The 15,274-nt window shown below is 40.4% G+C and overlaps 1 protein-coding gene across 9 annotated transcripts in view; it reads right to left on the reverse strand.

Annotated features, from left to right (window-relative positions):
* Positions 1-3,238: 3,238 nt before the first annotated feature.
* esrrga (estrogen-related receptor gamma a) overlaps positions 3,239-15,274 on the reverse strand; it is a 279,698-nt gene continuing 267,662 nt past the window's right edge. For all 9 annotated transcript variants that reach the window (XM_061879090.1, XM_061879133.1, XM_061879099.1 and 6 more), the window contains one exon: positions 3,239-10,084. In XM_061879090.1, coding sequence (XP_061735074.1) covers positions 9,840-10,084 — 245 coding nt within the window. In that variant the 3' untranslated portion in view covers positions 3,239-9,839. The remainder of the gene's footprint in view (positions 10,085-15,274) is intronic.

Below are 15,274 nucleotides of genomic sequence, written 5' to 3' on the forward strand. Positions count from 1 at the left end.
TTTCTCCTCCTCCGTCTTTCATTGGTCTCGTGTTCCCATGTCGTTCCAGCAGCATTCCTCCGTTTCCTGACGACAAGCAGTGTGTCTCGTCTCCCTGTATTCCCCTTTTGTTCCCTGGCTGCCCCTTTTTGGACGTCGATATCCCGCCTGGACACAGACTTTTGACGCCTCGCACTTGTTCCTGACCTCCGGCCTGTCTCTGGACCTTGGAGCCTGCCTTGCCCACTTGGACTTGCGCCTCTCACGCAACACCCACCTTCAACAACTTCCAGTAACACTCAACATATAATCACTACATATAGTCGCACACATAGACATTTTGGTTTAGTTACACGCCTCATTGCATATTGTTTATTATAATAAATAGAGGTAAACGACGTATCTGCATTCTGTGCCGTCTTCTTCCCCCTGTACCGTAACAGTCTGACCTAAAAACAACATAACTGGAAGGAGCATAATGTGACACGAATATAAATACTTTTGAATATTTAAGGAAAGTAAATTTTAAAATAATTTTATCTTTAATTATGATCATGATTTCTGGTTATGTTAGGCCAGCAGAGAAGGTCTTGCTGGCCCTGACATCACATCACTGCTTAGTGATGCATGAGTAAATCCAACTTTGTCTTTCCCGTGTTCATGCTTAATTTGTGGACCCCTCAGATGTAAAGACATGATGTGTCTCCAATATTTCATGAAGTGAGGTAGCAGTAATGTCTTGGTGATAATAAATGGTTTAAATAAATCCACTCCATCCCATTTAAAACATTTTTTTCATGACTTCGATTGAGCTCCATGTAGTATATAAACATTTATGACTTACCGTATTTTTTGGATTATAAATATATACGTATATGTCGCACCGGCCGAAAATGCATAATAAAGAAGGAAAAAAACATATATACGTCGCACTGGAGTATAAGTCACATTTTTGGGGGAAATTTGATAAAATCCAACACCAAGAATAGACATTTGAAAGGCAATTTAAAATAAAGAATAGTGAACAACAGGCTGAATAAGTGTACGTTATATGACGCATAAATAACCAACTGAGACCGTGCCTGGTATGTTAACGTAAGATATTATGGTAAGAGTCATTCAAATAACTATAACATATACAAACCCCGTTTCCATATGAGTTGGGAAATTGTGTTAGATGTAAATATAAACGGGATACAATGATTTGCAAATCCTTGTAAACCCATATTCAGTTGAATGCACTACAAAGACAACATATTTGATCTTCAAACTGATAAACATTTTTTTGTTTGCAAATAATCATTAACTTTCGAATTTGATGCCAGCAGCACGTGACAAAGAAGTTGGGAAAGGTGGCAATAAATACTGATAAAGTTGAGGAATGGTCATCAAACACTTATTTGGAACATCCCACAGGTGTGCAAGCTAATTGGGAACAGGTGGGTGCCATGATTGGGTATAAAAGCAGCTCCCATGAAATGCTAAGTAATTCACAAACAAGGATGGGGTGAGGGTCACCAATTTAGAAGCAAATTGTCGAACAGTTTTAGAACAACATTTCTCAACGAGCTATTGCAAGGAATTTAGGGATTTTAACATCTACGGTCTGTAAAATCATCAAAAAGTTTAGAGAATCTGGAGAAATCACTGCACGTAAGCAATGATATTATGGACCTTTGATCCCTCAGGCGGTACTGCATCAAAAACCGACATCAGTGTGTAAAGGAGATCATCACATGGGCTCAGGAAAACTACAGTTGGTCGCTACATCTGTATGTGCAAGTTAAAACTCTACTATGCAAAGCCAAACCCATTTATCAACAATATCCTGAAACGCTGCTGGCTTGGCTGGGCCCGAGCTCACCTAAGATGGACTGATGCAAAGTGGAAAGGTGTTCTGTGGTCTGACGAGTCCACATTTCAAATTATATTTGGAAACAGAGGACGTGGTGTCCTCTAGAACAAAGAGGAAAATAGCCATTCGGATTGTTATAGGCGCAAAGTTCAAAAGCCAGCATTTTTATGGTATGGGGGTGTATTAGTGCCCAAGGCATGGGTAACTTACACATCTGTGAAGGCACCATTAATGCTGAATGGTCCATACAGGTTTTGGAGCAACATATGTTGTTATCCAAGCAACGTTATCATGGACGCTCCTGCTTATTTCAGCAAGACAAGTGTTACAACAGCGTGGCTTTGTAAAAAAAGAGTGCGGGTACTTTCTTGGCCCGCCTGCAGTCCAGACCTGTCTCCCATCGAAAATGTGTAGCGCATAATGAAGCGTAAAATAAGAAAGCGGAGACCCTGGACTGACAACTGAATCTCTACACAAAACAAAAATGGGAAAGAAATCCACTTTCAAAGCTTCAACAATTAGTTTCCTCAGTTCCCAAACGTTTATTGAGTGTTGTTAAAAGAAAAGGTGATGTAACACAGTGGTGAACATGCCCTTTCCCAACTACTTTGGCACGTGTTGCAACCATGAAATTCTAAGTTAATTATTTAAAAAAAAAATAAATTTAAATTTATGAGTTTGAACATCAAATATCTTGTCTTCGTAGTGCATTCAATTGAATATGCGTTGAAAATGATTTGCAAATCATTGTATTCCGTTTATATTTACATCTAACACAATTTCCCAACTCATGTGGAAACGGGGTTTGTAGAACATGCTATACGTTTACCAAACAATCTGTCACTCGTAATCGATAAATCCCATGAAATCTTCTTCCTCAATGTCGCTTTTAAACAACTCTGCCAACTCCCAAAGGTATGCGCCGCTTCCTCTTGTCGTTTTCTGCTGCATATTTTACTACGTCCAGCTTGTAATCTGCAGTACATGATTTCCTTTTCGGTCCAATTTTTGTTCAGTCTTACTCAGTTTTTATAAGTTACGCCAACGATGAAATGATCCATTTTAATAGCTACGGCAGTAGCATATAGCATATAGCAGTTAGCATTCCATGACCCACAATGCACTTCTGCCATGACCCTCCCCCGCCGAATTCTTATTGGTTGACGTGTATGTGACGATTGCTGACATTTTCTTCGTCTCTTCCGCGAATGAGATATATAATATTATTTGATATTTTACGGTAATGTGTTAACAATTTCACACATAAATCGCTCGGAGTATATGTTTCACCCCCGGCCAAACTATGAAAAAAACTGAGACTTATAATCCGAAAAATACAGTACATATTTAAAAAGAGCATGAACGTGAATGAGCGAATGAATGAGTAATCAGACGACAAGTGTCAAAAGTGGAAGCCTGGTTTTAATCGATATTGCTCTACTGTAATAATCCTGAAAGGCATAGTCTGGAGTAACACATGTAATGTTTCAAACAAATATTTAACTTACAGAATCATAGCTCTCTCTTTTTGCATTGAACAATATATACAGTGTGAAATAAATACATTTACACAAATGGACATTATCATTGGAGCACACTTGTATGATACACATCACAAAAATATACAGGTAGTTGTTTTTTTTTTGTCATTTTCAGTTTACTGATGTGAAGCACATCTATAATCTAAGAACATATTTTTTTTTAAATAACAACAGGAGGGTTTTCATATCTTCGTCCAGGACGCTTCACAAGAAAAGGGTCTGTTTTTTTTTTTTTTTGAATACCCCTAAAAGTTGTTGCTCCCTTACATGAAGGCAGCAGCCAAAGGTGAATACAACTAAATAATGGACAATCCTTCATGGTCGTAGTCGAGCATGAGAGATGATTACGTACAATATTTGCAGGTTAATAACAGATGAAAGGAAACAAACAAACAAAAAAAAAAACGCGGTGCTTAAAGTGCAACTCATTTTCCCATTGCACCTCATGGAAAACACTAGAAATAACATCAGAAGTCATCGAGTGCAACAAAATATTGCTTGTCGGAAATGACAAAAACATTTTTTTTTGGACCATAAATGTGGTTTCTCATTGACTTAGCTGGCCTGTGACAAATACACAAGTCTGTCCCCTATTAAATTTCGACATCGCAGTCAAATCAAGTGCACATTTGGGACACTCGCAGCATCTGTCACTGGTTTCACTGCAGAACATCTTGTAAAGCCGGACTAGTTTTGTAACAATAGCGGTACTTTTGCTCCTATTAAAACACTTATATTAAAGCTTACGATGCCTCAAAGCCTTTTCAAAATTGGACAGAATACTACACTTTTAAGTGATCAAAGACAACATAACTAACCGAAAGGCCTTGAAGTTATTTTCAAAATGATTTTAAAAATCATCAGAAAATTGTAATAAATCGGGCAAAATGATGGGAGTTGCGTGGAAGGTAGTTATGTATGTACAGGGAGATTATTTTTAAAAAGTCCCCTCAGATTTACTCAAATGTCTCTCGGTCCATCCTCAGGTTAGTGAAACCTCAAAAGATAATACAGAATATTGTTTCTTCAAATCACTCTCCTCCCATGTAAATACTTGTTGTTATCATTTAGATACTAAATAATTCATTATGTCTGTAAGAGATGAGCGCTGTGTTTTAACACCCCCCCGCCCCCCACGTCACAAGGACAGTGACACGACTCAAAATAAGGGAAGACTTGACGAATAAAAAGCAAAAGTCAAAAGGTCGAATCACTTTTTTGTTGTTGTTATTGTTGCTTTTTGCCCTTCAATAAAACGTCTTGTGTTAGAATTCAATCTGTTTTTGCCCCTATTTACAATATACAAGGTTAAATAATGATGCCAGCTTCTTGTAGTTTGGACAAACAGTCGACATCTTTATCCAGCTTTAAGAACCAATCACTTACACAATCGTTTATGACGTTTAACTGTTAAAGCTTTCTGGGTCCTACTTCCTGTTTGCAGACACGGTATTAAAATGATGCAATGCCTTGTTATATGTGAAGAAAATACAAGCAGATGTCTGATAAATCGGCCTTAACATGCTCTAACTTTAGTTTATTTGACTTATGTTATTGCATTTCAAAACAGGAAGTTGGATCGCAAAACCACTTGTGTGATAACGATGCTAATTTGTTTTAGCACCACAATTAACGCCCGTTTCCACCAAACGGAGCAGTTTTGTCAAAAGTTGTGACTTGACAAAGATGGCCAGTAAAATGTGCCGCCCTAGAACACTCGTCTACATTCATTGGCCCGTGCCTTTCACGCAAAACGCAGCAAAGCGGGATATGAATGAGCTTTGCATAATTGATTACATCTTTAGTCTCGTTTGACAGCGACAATTACTTCCAACAGCTGAGTGCAATAAGGCATCCCATTTTGCACGGACCAAGCTCAGATAATTCTGCACCTCCTAAGCAGGGAAGTAAGCCAAACAACTACATCTTTCCCATTTCCAACTGTTTTTTGTCAAAGTGTTGCAATTCACCCTGCTAGTCGGAAGATCTGATGTTCATTTGCCGGCGTCTTTCACACAGAACGCGGAAAATATTGCATCTGGAATCATTTGTTTTGTCTGACAAACAGTTTCGCTTTCAACACACTCACAGAAGGAGAGAAGTGAGTTTTAAAGGGGAAATGCACTTTTTGGGGGAATTTTTCCCATCATCCACAATCCTCATGCGAGACAAGAACATGCATTTTTCTCTTTTCTGTGCAAAATAGTGAAAAACTGCTAGTACGAGGCGGCTAACAATGTAGCTTATGAGATTCACATTCTCCGGCTATAAAACCCTCGAAAAACAGATTCAAATAATGACAACAATACTTCGTTTACATGTCGTGACCTGCACATTAACCAAGTATTAGCAACATTGTTATTATAAGCGCTAATTCAGAGGAACTACTTTTATCGCCTTGTTCACAGAGAGGTAAGCTAACTACTTAGCTGCTGCTGAACCACCTTTGAGTTTGGACAAGTTTTTGCTTGATTATAAATCATCACATCGCACTTAGAAAGTAGAAGGTTGTGGCAATAAACCAAGAAGTGAAGTGAAGTGAATTATATTTATATAGCGCTTTTTCTCTAGTGACTCAAAGCGCTTTACATAGTGAAACCCAATATCTAATTTTTTTTTACCTTTAAACCAGTGTGGGTGGCACTGGGAGCAAGTGGGTAAAGTGTCTTGCCCAAGGACACAATGGCAGTGACTAGGATGGCGGAAGCGGGATTCAAACCTGCAACCTTCAAGTTGCTGGCACGGCCGCTCTACCAACCGAGCTATACAGTATGTCAACTTAGAAATTCAATTTACACTGCGCTAGGAAGATGCGGCAAGATGCTGGTTTTCTCTCAGCATTTTTTACCTGAAGACAGATTTCTCATCTAAACAGGGAAAACCAGTCTGGTGCTGAAAGATAAAAAACATCCCACTAGTCAGCATTGTGAGTCACTGTTGAGTTAAAACCCTCTACATAACATCCAAAACTGACAACAATACTCCATTTACATTTTGTAGCACTACTAATGCAAGATGCTTAAATGTTCCACTATAGTTAGGTCTGCTTATCAGTCAGCTTCTAAAACTTGTAGCTCATCCTCCCTATATTCAGGCTCAAAAATGTAAAGTTCTGAATCATTGCTTGTCCCAAAGCAGTCATGAAGTCTGCCATGATTATGAGTAGTAGTTTTTGTTGAATGAAGTAGCAAACATTGCAATGCGCTCTGTGAAATCAATGCCCCCAGAAAATAAGTTAGGGTAATATTTAAAAAGATCAAAATAAGGTAGATATTAAATGTTATTATTAGAGATGTCCGATAATGACTTTTTTGCCGATATTGTCCAACTCTTAATTACCGATACCGATATCAACCGATGGAATTAACACATTATTATGCCTAATTTTGTTGTGATGCCCCACTGGATGCATTAAACAATCTAACAAGGTTTCCAAAATGAATCAACTCAAGTTATGGAAAAAAATGCCAACATGGCACTCTGCAATATTTATTATTGAAGTCACAAAGTGCATTTTTTTTTTTTTTTAACAAGCCCCAAAACAGCAGCTTGGAATTTGGGACATGCTCTCCCTGAGAGAGCATGAGGAGGTAGAGGTGGGCGGGTGGGGTTGAGGTGGAGGGTTAGGAGATAGTGGGGGGTGGGAGGTGTGTGTATATTGTAGTGTCCCGGAAGAGTTAGTGCTGCAAGGGACACTGGGTATTTGTTTTGTTGTGTTTATGTTGTGTTACGGTGCGGGTGTTCTCCCGAAATGTGTTTGTCATTCTTGTTTGGTGTGGGTTCACAGTGTGGCGCATATTTGTAACAGTGTTAAAGTTGTTTATACGGTCACCCTCAGTGTGACCTGTGTGGCTGCTAACCAAGTATGTGTTGCATTCACTTGTGTGTGTGAAAAGCCGTAGATATTATATGACTGGGCCGGCACGCAAAGGCAGTGCCTTTAAGGTTTTATTGGCGCTCTGTTCTTCTCCGTACGTTTGTGTACACAGAGGCGTTTTAAAAAGTAATGAATTTTACTTTATGAAACCGATACCAATAATTTCCGATATTACATCTTAAAGCATTTAACAGGCAATATCGGCAGTCCCATATTATCGGACATCTGTAGTTATAATGAATGTTCCTGTTTCTACATCACATATATTCTTACAGCATGTATATAAAACGCTAATGGAGGTTTACAACATTTTATGTATCCCCATTGGCTGCATTGTTAGCTGCCTCTTACTAGCAGTTTTTGTATACTATTTAATATACATAAAAAGGGAAAAAACGTATGTGTTCTTGTCTTACATAAGGATTGTGAATGACAGGCACAATTCACGAAGCAGTGCAGCTCCCTTTTAAACTTTACAACATTTCACACAGGACAATTCCTGCTTCCATTTAGCTCTTCATTGACTTGGGAACGAGGCAGAAAATGTGGGCCGTTGCAGTCAGTGACCTGTCCTGCTACTATGAGGGCACACATTACTGTTCCAAAGTGTACCGTGGCAACCAGAACTGTACCACCTGGTGGAAACGCGGCTTTAGACGATGGCTTCTCAGTCCCATGACGAGGTGTCCTGACCCCTAACCTCATCCTTGTCAATAAGTGATATTACTGATTATGTTTATACATACATGATAGCAGCTGAGCGTCATGGTCAAGTTAATAGCGGACAGGAAGTTCCAAAACAAAAGCTGCTGTTATTTGTCATACACAAGATGGCTGTTATTTACACGCCTATTCGAGGTACATTAGCAAGGATTAGTCCCAGATAGAAACCCCTTGAAATGACACATAAAGCGAGGCTTGACAATGCACCCTCTGTCCCCACCGGTCCGAGGCCATCTTGTAAAGATGATCTCGTGGGAAGGAAAGTGAGCAAGGAGGGAAGCACGGAGGTGACAAAGGACTATTGACACACGGGCGGAGTCACGTGAGGCTGAAGCTGAGAAGATGGAAACGCTGCAGACAATGTGAGCAGTCCAAGTGTCCACTTGGCTCACTTTACGCTTTTCCAGAGGTAGAACCAGGGACCAGGAGTGACTAGTTATGGTCGAGCAGGTTAGAACCTTCTAACTATGGCTGCAGACATCAATCATTTTTAGTAATCAATCAAATAGTTTGTTATCAGATCGAGTAATCGGATAAAACACAGTTTATGGCCTCAATGCGTAGTTTAGGGCAAATACTTAAAACAAACACCAATTTTTCATGCTTGCCATAACCATCTTTTTTTGTAATAAATGCACATCATTAACATTGAAATTGCACTTTTAACATGTGTGCATAATAAAAATGTGACACAGCACCCACACGCCACCGCTCTCATGTACGCTCTTTTGTAGCAGAAACTATGGTGTGTCCGAGTATTTAAAGTTCCGGGCATTCCATGCTGTCTGGATTTCATCAACTTTTATTAGTTACACTCATTTAACGATGAATCGAAACAACAGAACATTTTTTTTCTAACCAATAAATTGTTGCAGCCTTGATTGTAACATTTGAGGCTACATAAAAAATGTACTAATTTAGTCTATTGCTATGCTGTGGACCCAGCAGTATTAAACTCCATAGTCTCCACTTTGCTATAGTGGCACTTTTACGCTGCCCTCAGTCTCCTTTTAGATAAAGTGTGTAAATATCAGCATTTTTATTTTACGATTAATGTGTTGAAGGTGGCCTGGTTATCACAGCTTTTTTTGTGGAAAAGCAACAACTGCTGACTTCTTAGTCACTCATTAACTCTGCTGGAATTTTTCGCTTCAAGCATGAAACCCAGGAGCATAGTGGGTAACCGGGCCCGTCATTCGAGAAGAACCATGAAAGTGTTAACAGCAAATCCAAATGTAGATAAATCAGCCCTGTTGGCTGGAAATTATTTATGGAAGAGAAAGGGATTTTTCAAAATAAAACTTCAAATAATTGTGTATGATAGTGAAAGTTTGCTGGCATCTGCTGAATGTAATGAAAGTGTTCCATCTTTTGGCAGGCAAATCTCTTCCATCTTCTTTGTCCATCCCAATGTCAATGTACACGTAATGTGATTACAAATGTCATTAATACTTCTTTTTTTTCCCTTTAACTTATCTTCTTAAACACTTACAAAATTAATATAGGTGGGAGAGGAGGATTAGGGGGGCTCTCACCGGTCATCAAATGAACATTTCCTTGTGTCCTCGTATGAATAAGCTCATTATTAAATGCATATGAGAGAGTTCTTGTCGGCGTTCTTGCTCAGGACAATAACAGCAGGAAGCGTCTTTGTCTCTGCCCCAATAAAGTGGGCGGGGTCATATCAGTCTGTCAGCTTGCATCCCCGCACCTCCCAAAAGCGAAAGGTCAAGTGAACCTTTTTTTTTTTTTAAATCTTAGACAGTTAAGGTAAGGAGTAGCTTACTTGTTTAGTTAAGGGGCATATTACTGTGTGTGTGTTAAAGGTGGAGAGGTCACTGGAAGTAGTTTGGAGACTCCGCCCTCACACTTTGGCCTCCAGCAGCTCCAGGAAGAGTTTGTGCATGGGCACTTTGCCGTCCTGCTTGATGCTGTAGAAGTGCTGCACGGCCTTGGTGGAGGTCTGGCGGAGCAGAGGCAGGGTCATGAGCAGCTTGCCTGCCCGGCGAGGGTCCTCCTGGTGCTGGGAAGCCTCGTAGTCCTGCAGGGCCTCGTGGAGCACGTCTTGGAGCTTCTGCACGGCATCCACGTCCTCAATGTGCATGGAATCTGGAAAGGGAACATTCATTGTTATTACTCCCAAAACTGAAGTGTGTGCGAATATTGATGCACATTTTGTTTAATTTCTTATAACTTTATGTACCTAAACATGAGTGATTCATGTGGACACCATCGCCTCCTTTCTTACAGCTGTGTGTGTGACCGTGTCAGTGTGCATTTCCCTTTTAGATGTGTTAAATAAAGATGCAAAATAGCGCTCACGGTTGAGTTTTAGTTTTGATAGATCACACTGTGTGTGCTGAACAATTATATTAGCATCTTCTCCACCCAGTATTGGGGTCGTTCTTATGATTGGCATATATTCTGCATATTCATGAAGACAAAATGCTAAATGGTGCTCCTCTGCTCATAAGTTGAGTATATCAGCTTTTCACGTGATTTAGTCCACACAAACCTTGAGTAAATCACTAACTAATGTGTGGGCTTGAATTTGGATGCAAAGCACCAGTGCAAGACTGTGCATGACTTTGTTGTAGACATACTAGGTCAGAACTGCCCGCCGGACATTCCCAAATAGTTGTTTTAGATCTTTAAGATGGAAACTATAGCCGCCATTATGATGTGCAGTGATGTTGTCAAATGACAGTAAGTCTTGAACTATACAAAGTATTTCAATGGTTGAAATCTGCGCTTTTGCATGAGCTAGTTACTATGGTAATCGAATTGGTAATGTAGGTCACAGGAGCTCAGACGAGGCACCAAGCAGTGTGGGCGTGGTTTGTTTCCACAGAGTGTTTACAGAGCGGCCAGGCTGAAATGCGGGTGTCAGAAAAAGGTTTGTTGCATTTTTGTTGCGTTTCGCTTGATTGTAAAATATGTCGATTGAGAGGCGGTGTGACGTTCATATGTTGTCAATATTCAGTGTTTTATCGTTCATAGTCAATATTGTAAATCCCACTGTGGAGAGGCAGGGCCGGCAGTCCGACAGTGAGGCAGGCCCAAGATGGCGGCGAGGAGGCGTGGACGGCGAGCGAGCGGCAAGGCGGGGTGCGCCGGGAGTAACGCCACAAACGGGATCAGGTGCGCGGGGGGCCCAGCTGGGCACAATTAAATAATCCTCGCGCACTCTGTAAAAGGACGACAGGAGAGAGGAGAGAGGCGGAGAACGGAGACGAAGCCAGAAAGAAGCGGATGTGGAGTGAGCACGGAAGAGGGAGAGAGCCGGAGGAAGACGCAGACGCAGCCAGCTGAAAAGCGAAAGCTGAAAGGTTTTATTAAAATAATAACTCAAAAGTCACAAATTACTCATTGCAATGTCTATCTTTGGTGGTCCATGGACGAGAGTCGGTCACACCCACATTCTTTATTTTCATGTAAATTCTGGGTGTCTCATTCAGTAAAAAAAACGTAAAATTCCAATCCGTTTTTTGAGGTAGTCCGTCATAAAGTTTTTAGCATTCAGACATTATTGTGAGTTTTTGTATTGTGTTTCTAAAATCACATTTTCTCTCTAAATTTGGCCCCCCGAGTCAAAATCATTTCCCAGGCCTCTACTGGGTGCAAGTTTTCTTGCTATAATACAACCCAAACAACAGTTGTGTCTCTTTACATTCACAGCTTGTCCTGGAGTATCTGTCATTAAAGCGTGGAGCGGTGGGTGTGATGAATGAAGAGACACACAGACATGTGGGCGGAGTTTAAAAAATGGGAGTTGTGGGATGATGGAGAGATTTGCTAACATCTAAACCTCTTGTGTGTGCGTGTAATTCTTTTTGCTGGCGGCATCTGAGTTGTGTTTGTGTGTAAAGTGTCCCTCAATAATAATGCTGCATATTGGCCCTTGGGGAAGACCTGTCTTAATGCCAGCTGGCCTTTGGCTCCCAACCTCTGATCAATGGCTACGATCAATGGCTACATGCATGTTAAATAATAATCACAAGGCAACTACTGATCCACGCAGCCACACACACACACACACACACACACACACACACACACACACGCAAGCACACACACACACACACACACACACACACACACACACACACACACACGCAAGCACACACACACACACACACACACACACACACACACACACACACACACACACACACACACACACACACACACACACACACACACACACACACACACACACACACACACACACACACACAGACATTTACTAAAGGTTGCTTGTAGCAAAACAAGCAACCTTGATAGCACGTGCAAAGCTGATCTACTAAATTTGTGCACAGAGGATTGCGCTTCTTTCATGAGCAGAATAAGGAGCGCAATCCATTTAGCGTGTCTGTCTTCATGAATATGTAGAGTATATGCTGATCATGAGAACGCCCACAATACTGGGAAGAACAGATACAAATCTAATCTTTCGGCACATGTGCAATGTGATTTATCAATGCTGTTCTATGTGCGCCATTTTGCACTTCCGAAAAATATGTGCAAAACTGAAAATTACACACACAGCTTTGAAAAGAAGGAGCTCGCGCTGCAAAGACACGATGAACGGATAATCCTCCGACCTACATGTGTGTGTCAACATATTTGGACTGGCATAAAAATAAAAAATAAAAAAAAAATAGACATATATAGCTATTGGCTGATTTAGGGGGAAGATTAAAACAAAATAAATTGATGCATTTTGCTGTCTGCTGCTGTTTTTTTTGTTTTGATGTTGTTCTTTTTTTTCATTTAGGAAATCAATCCATCCATTTTCTACTGCTTGTCCCGTATGGGGTCGCGGGGGTGCTGGAGCCTATCTCACATGTATTCTTATAATATATCTCTTATTTGAAAAAAATTTCTTTCAACATGTATTTTCTTGCTTTTGGATCTTTTCAGACGCTGGAATGCGCTGCTGTTGTGTTGGTCAACCAACAAGAGATCACTGTCAGCTGTTTCTGCTGTCTATAGATTGCGATTCTATATTGTAAAAAAAGTTTTAACACATCAACAATGTTAGTTAATATCACACAAAGGTTGGAGAGCATATTAACGTGAATGTGGAGGGCACATATTGCCAGCAGGACATGCAAAAAACTCATTAGCACATGGTATTTGGATCTTAGAATAGACCAGGTCCTTAGAGTATGACAAAGGTCAAACTATTAAGTAAACCTGTACAATATAATGTACAGTAATGCAATCAAAGACAGGCAATCAATTTAAAATATGATTACTGCACAACTTCATCTTGCTTGAATTAGGTGTTTTTATCTGATCCTTTAGTGTACAATAGCACACATGCACGCATTCTCACACATTTACACACAAGGCTGGATCTATAGAGAGTAATGCATGTATCAGTATGCAGGAGCAGACCACTTGGCTTTGTCCTATAAAGGATCAATAGAAAACTCAGCTTGTATCAGTTTATAAAAGACTGGGTGGTCCACTTGGATCAGTGGCTCATATTTTATTTACCAGATCATATTATTACAACATACCATACTGAGAGTACATACAACTTCAACACGCAAACGGTTTCCTCTTAGCTTCATGAGACAGCATTTATGGAAATTGAGATTTCCTGAACGTAAATAAATGAAGCCAGATTAATTTCACACATGCATGGTGTAATTAATGTTGTGTGTTTAGTGTTTTGCCTGCTAGACATAGCCGCTGCTTGCGCTGTGACCCGCAGTACACTTAGCAGCTAAACAGCACAACTTAATGAGCGTGAGATGTTTAAACATGCAACAATGCATGCACGCACACACACACACACACACACACACACACGCACACATACACACGCACGCACACACACATGCACGCACGCACACACACACACGTGCCTCCTGTTTCCCATGGCTAGTTGAAGTGTCTTTACATGTGGGGCACGTTTGCTAACATTTCTTAAGGCTGGGCTTCATTAATGCAGACGATTAGCATCCTGTGCATTAATTAGTGTCAGTGCCCTTCAAAATGCTAATGCTAGCATTCGTTGTCTCAATGAGTGGATTGCAGTGCCATGTTGTTGTCGTTTACGGTTTCAGTTGTGACGGACATGTTCGGGGTCCAAAATAATGAGACAATCGTGCAGAAAATATCTCAGGCTGATAATTATATTGACATCTGAATCACTTGATGTAATGTATATAAAATATTGTTGTAATATTTAGTTATTTGCTATTACTTAAAGCAGCAATATGTTAAAGGTACCATATTGGATTATAACAGGAAAAAGAGGCCTTATTTATATTTTAGAAAGAGGACAAGCAATAAAGCCTCTCATGTTATTTTAATTGTCACAGTTTATTTCACTTCATTCAGTTTTTTATTGCTGACCAATTGTGTCGCCTACAGTGGCTAAACAATACAATCAGATTGCCAACTGCAGGGAGGAAACGACAGTTTTGAATGACCGTCCATCCATCCATTTCCTACCGCTTATTCCCTTTTGGGGTCGCTGGCGTCTATCTCAGCTACAATCGGGCGGAAAGCGTGGTACACCCTGGACAAGTCGCCACCTCATCGCAGGTTTTGAATGACCGCTTTTGCTGAATACATTTAAAGTAGTTCACAATTTCATTCAGAAAAATATTATATAATGCTGTGAATTAAAAAAAAAAAAAATAAGTAATAAAACAAATCTTAGATCATTCATCACAAACCTTTCATTAAATAGCCTTGTTTGTTTTCATTTTGGTTTCTGTTCATGCACAAACATGCAAAACCGAGATATTGACTGTCACACAGAAAACCCCTACAAAAGACCCCCGCGCATGGCAGCGTGTACTTTTCGCAGTGTTTGCAATCATTCTACGTTATTGTCACATTCTACTGGTGTGTAGTTAAATTGGCATGTTAGAAAGTGTGCGTGTGAGAGAGAGATTTGGGGGGGGTCAGTGTGCTGATAGTGTCACAGGATGAGAACAAAAGGGCCCTCCCTCCCCATTCAAAGCTCCCGTCCATTGCATCTCCCATTTAAACACATTGTATTGACAGTTCCCCCCTTGTAATTAAAGAGTACTGAGGAGCTGGCCGCCATCCAAGACAAAGTTCAAAAGACGGGTCATGGGAGGGGCGAAGTGTGTGCGCGCGTGCGAGTGTGTGTGTCAGTCAGCTGTCGATGCGGCCGGACACATCAGAGAGGGCCTTTTATTGACAGACTTTGGGTTGTAATGATTTCACCTTATTTAACAGGCATCTGAAAAGACGGCTATGCTAATTGTAAAAAAAAAAAAAGGGAAAAAAAGGGGATGGTCACTTTTG

Source organism: Nerophis ophidion, linkage group LG02 (assembly GCF_033978795.1).
Source record: "Nerophis ophidion isolate RoL-2023_Sa linkage group LG02, RoL_Noph_v1.0, whole genome shotgun sequence".
Taxonomy (NCBI): Eukaryota; Metazoa; Chordata; class Actinopteri; order Syngnathiformes; family Syngnathidae; genus Nerophis; species Nerophis ophidion.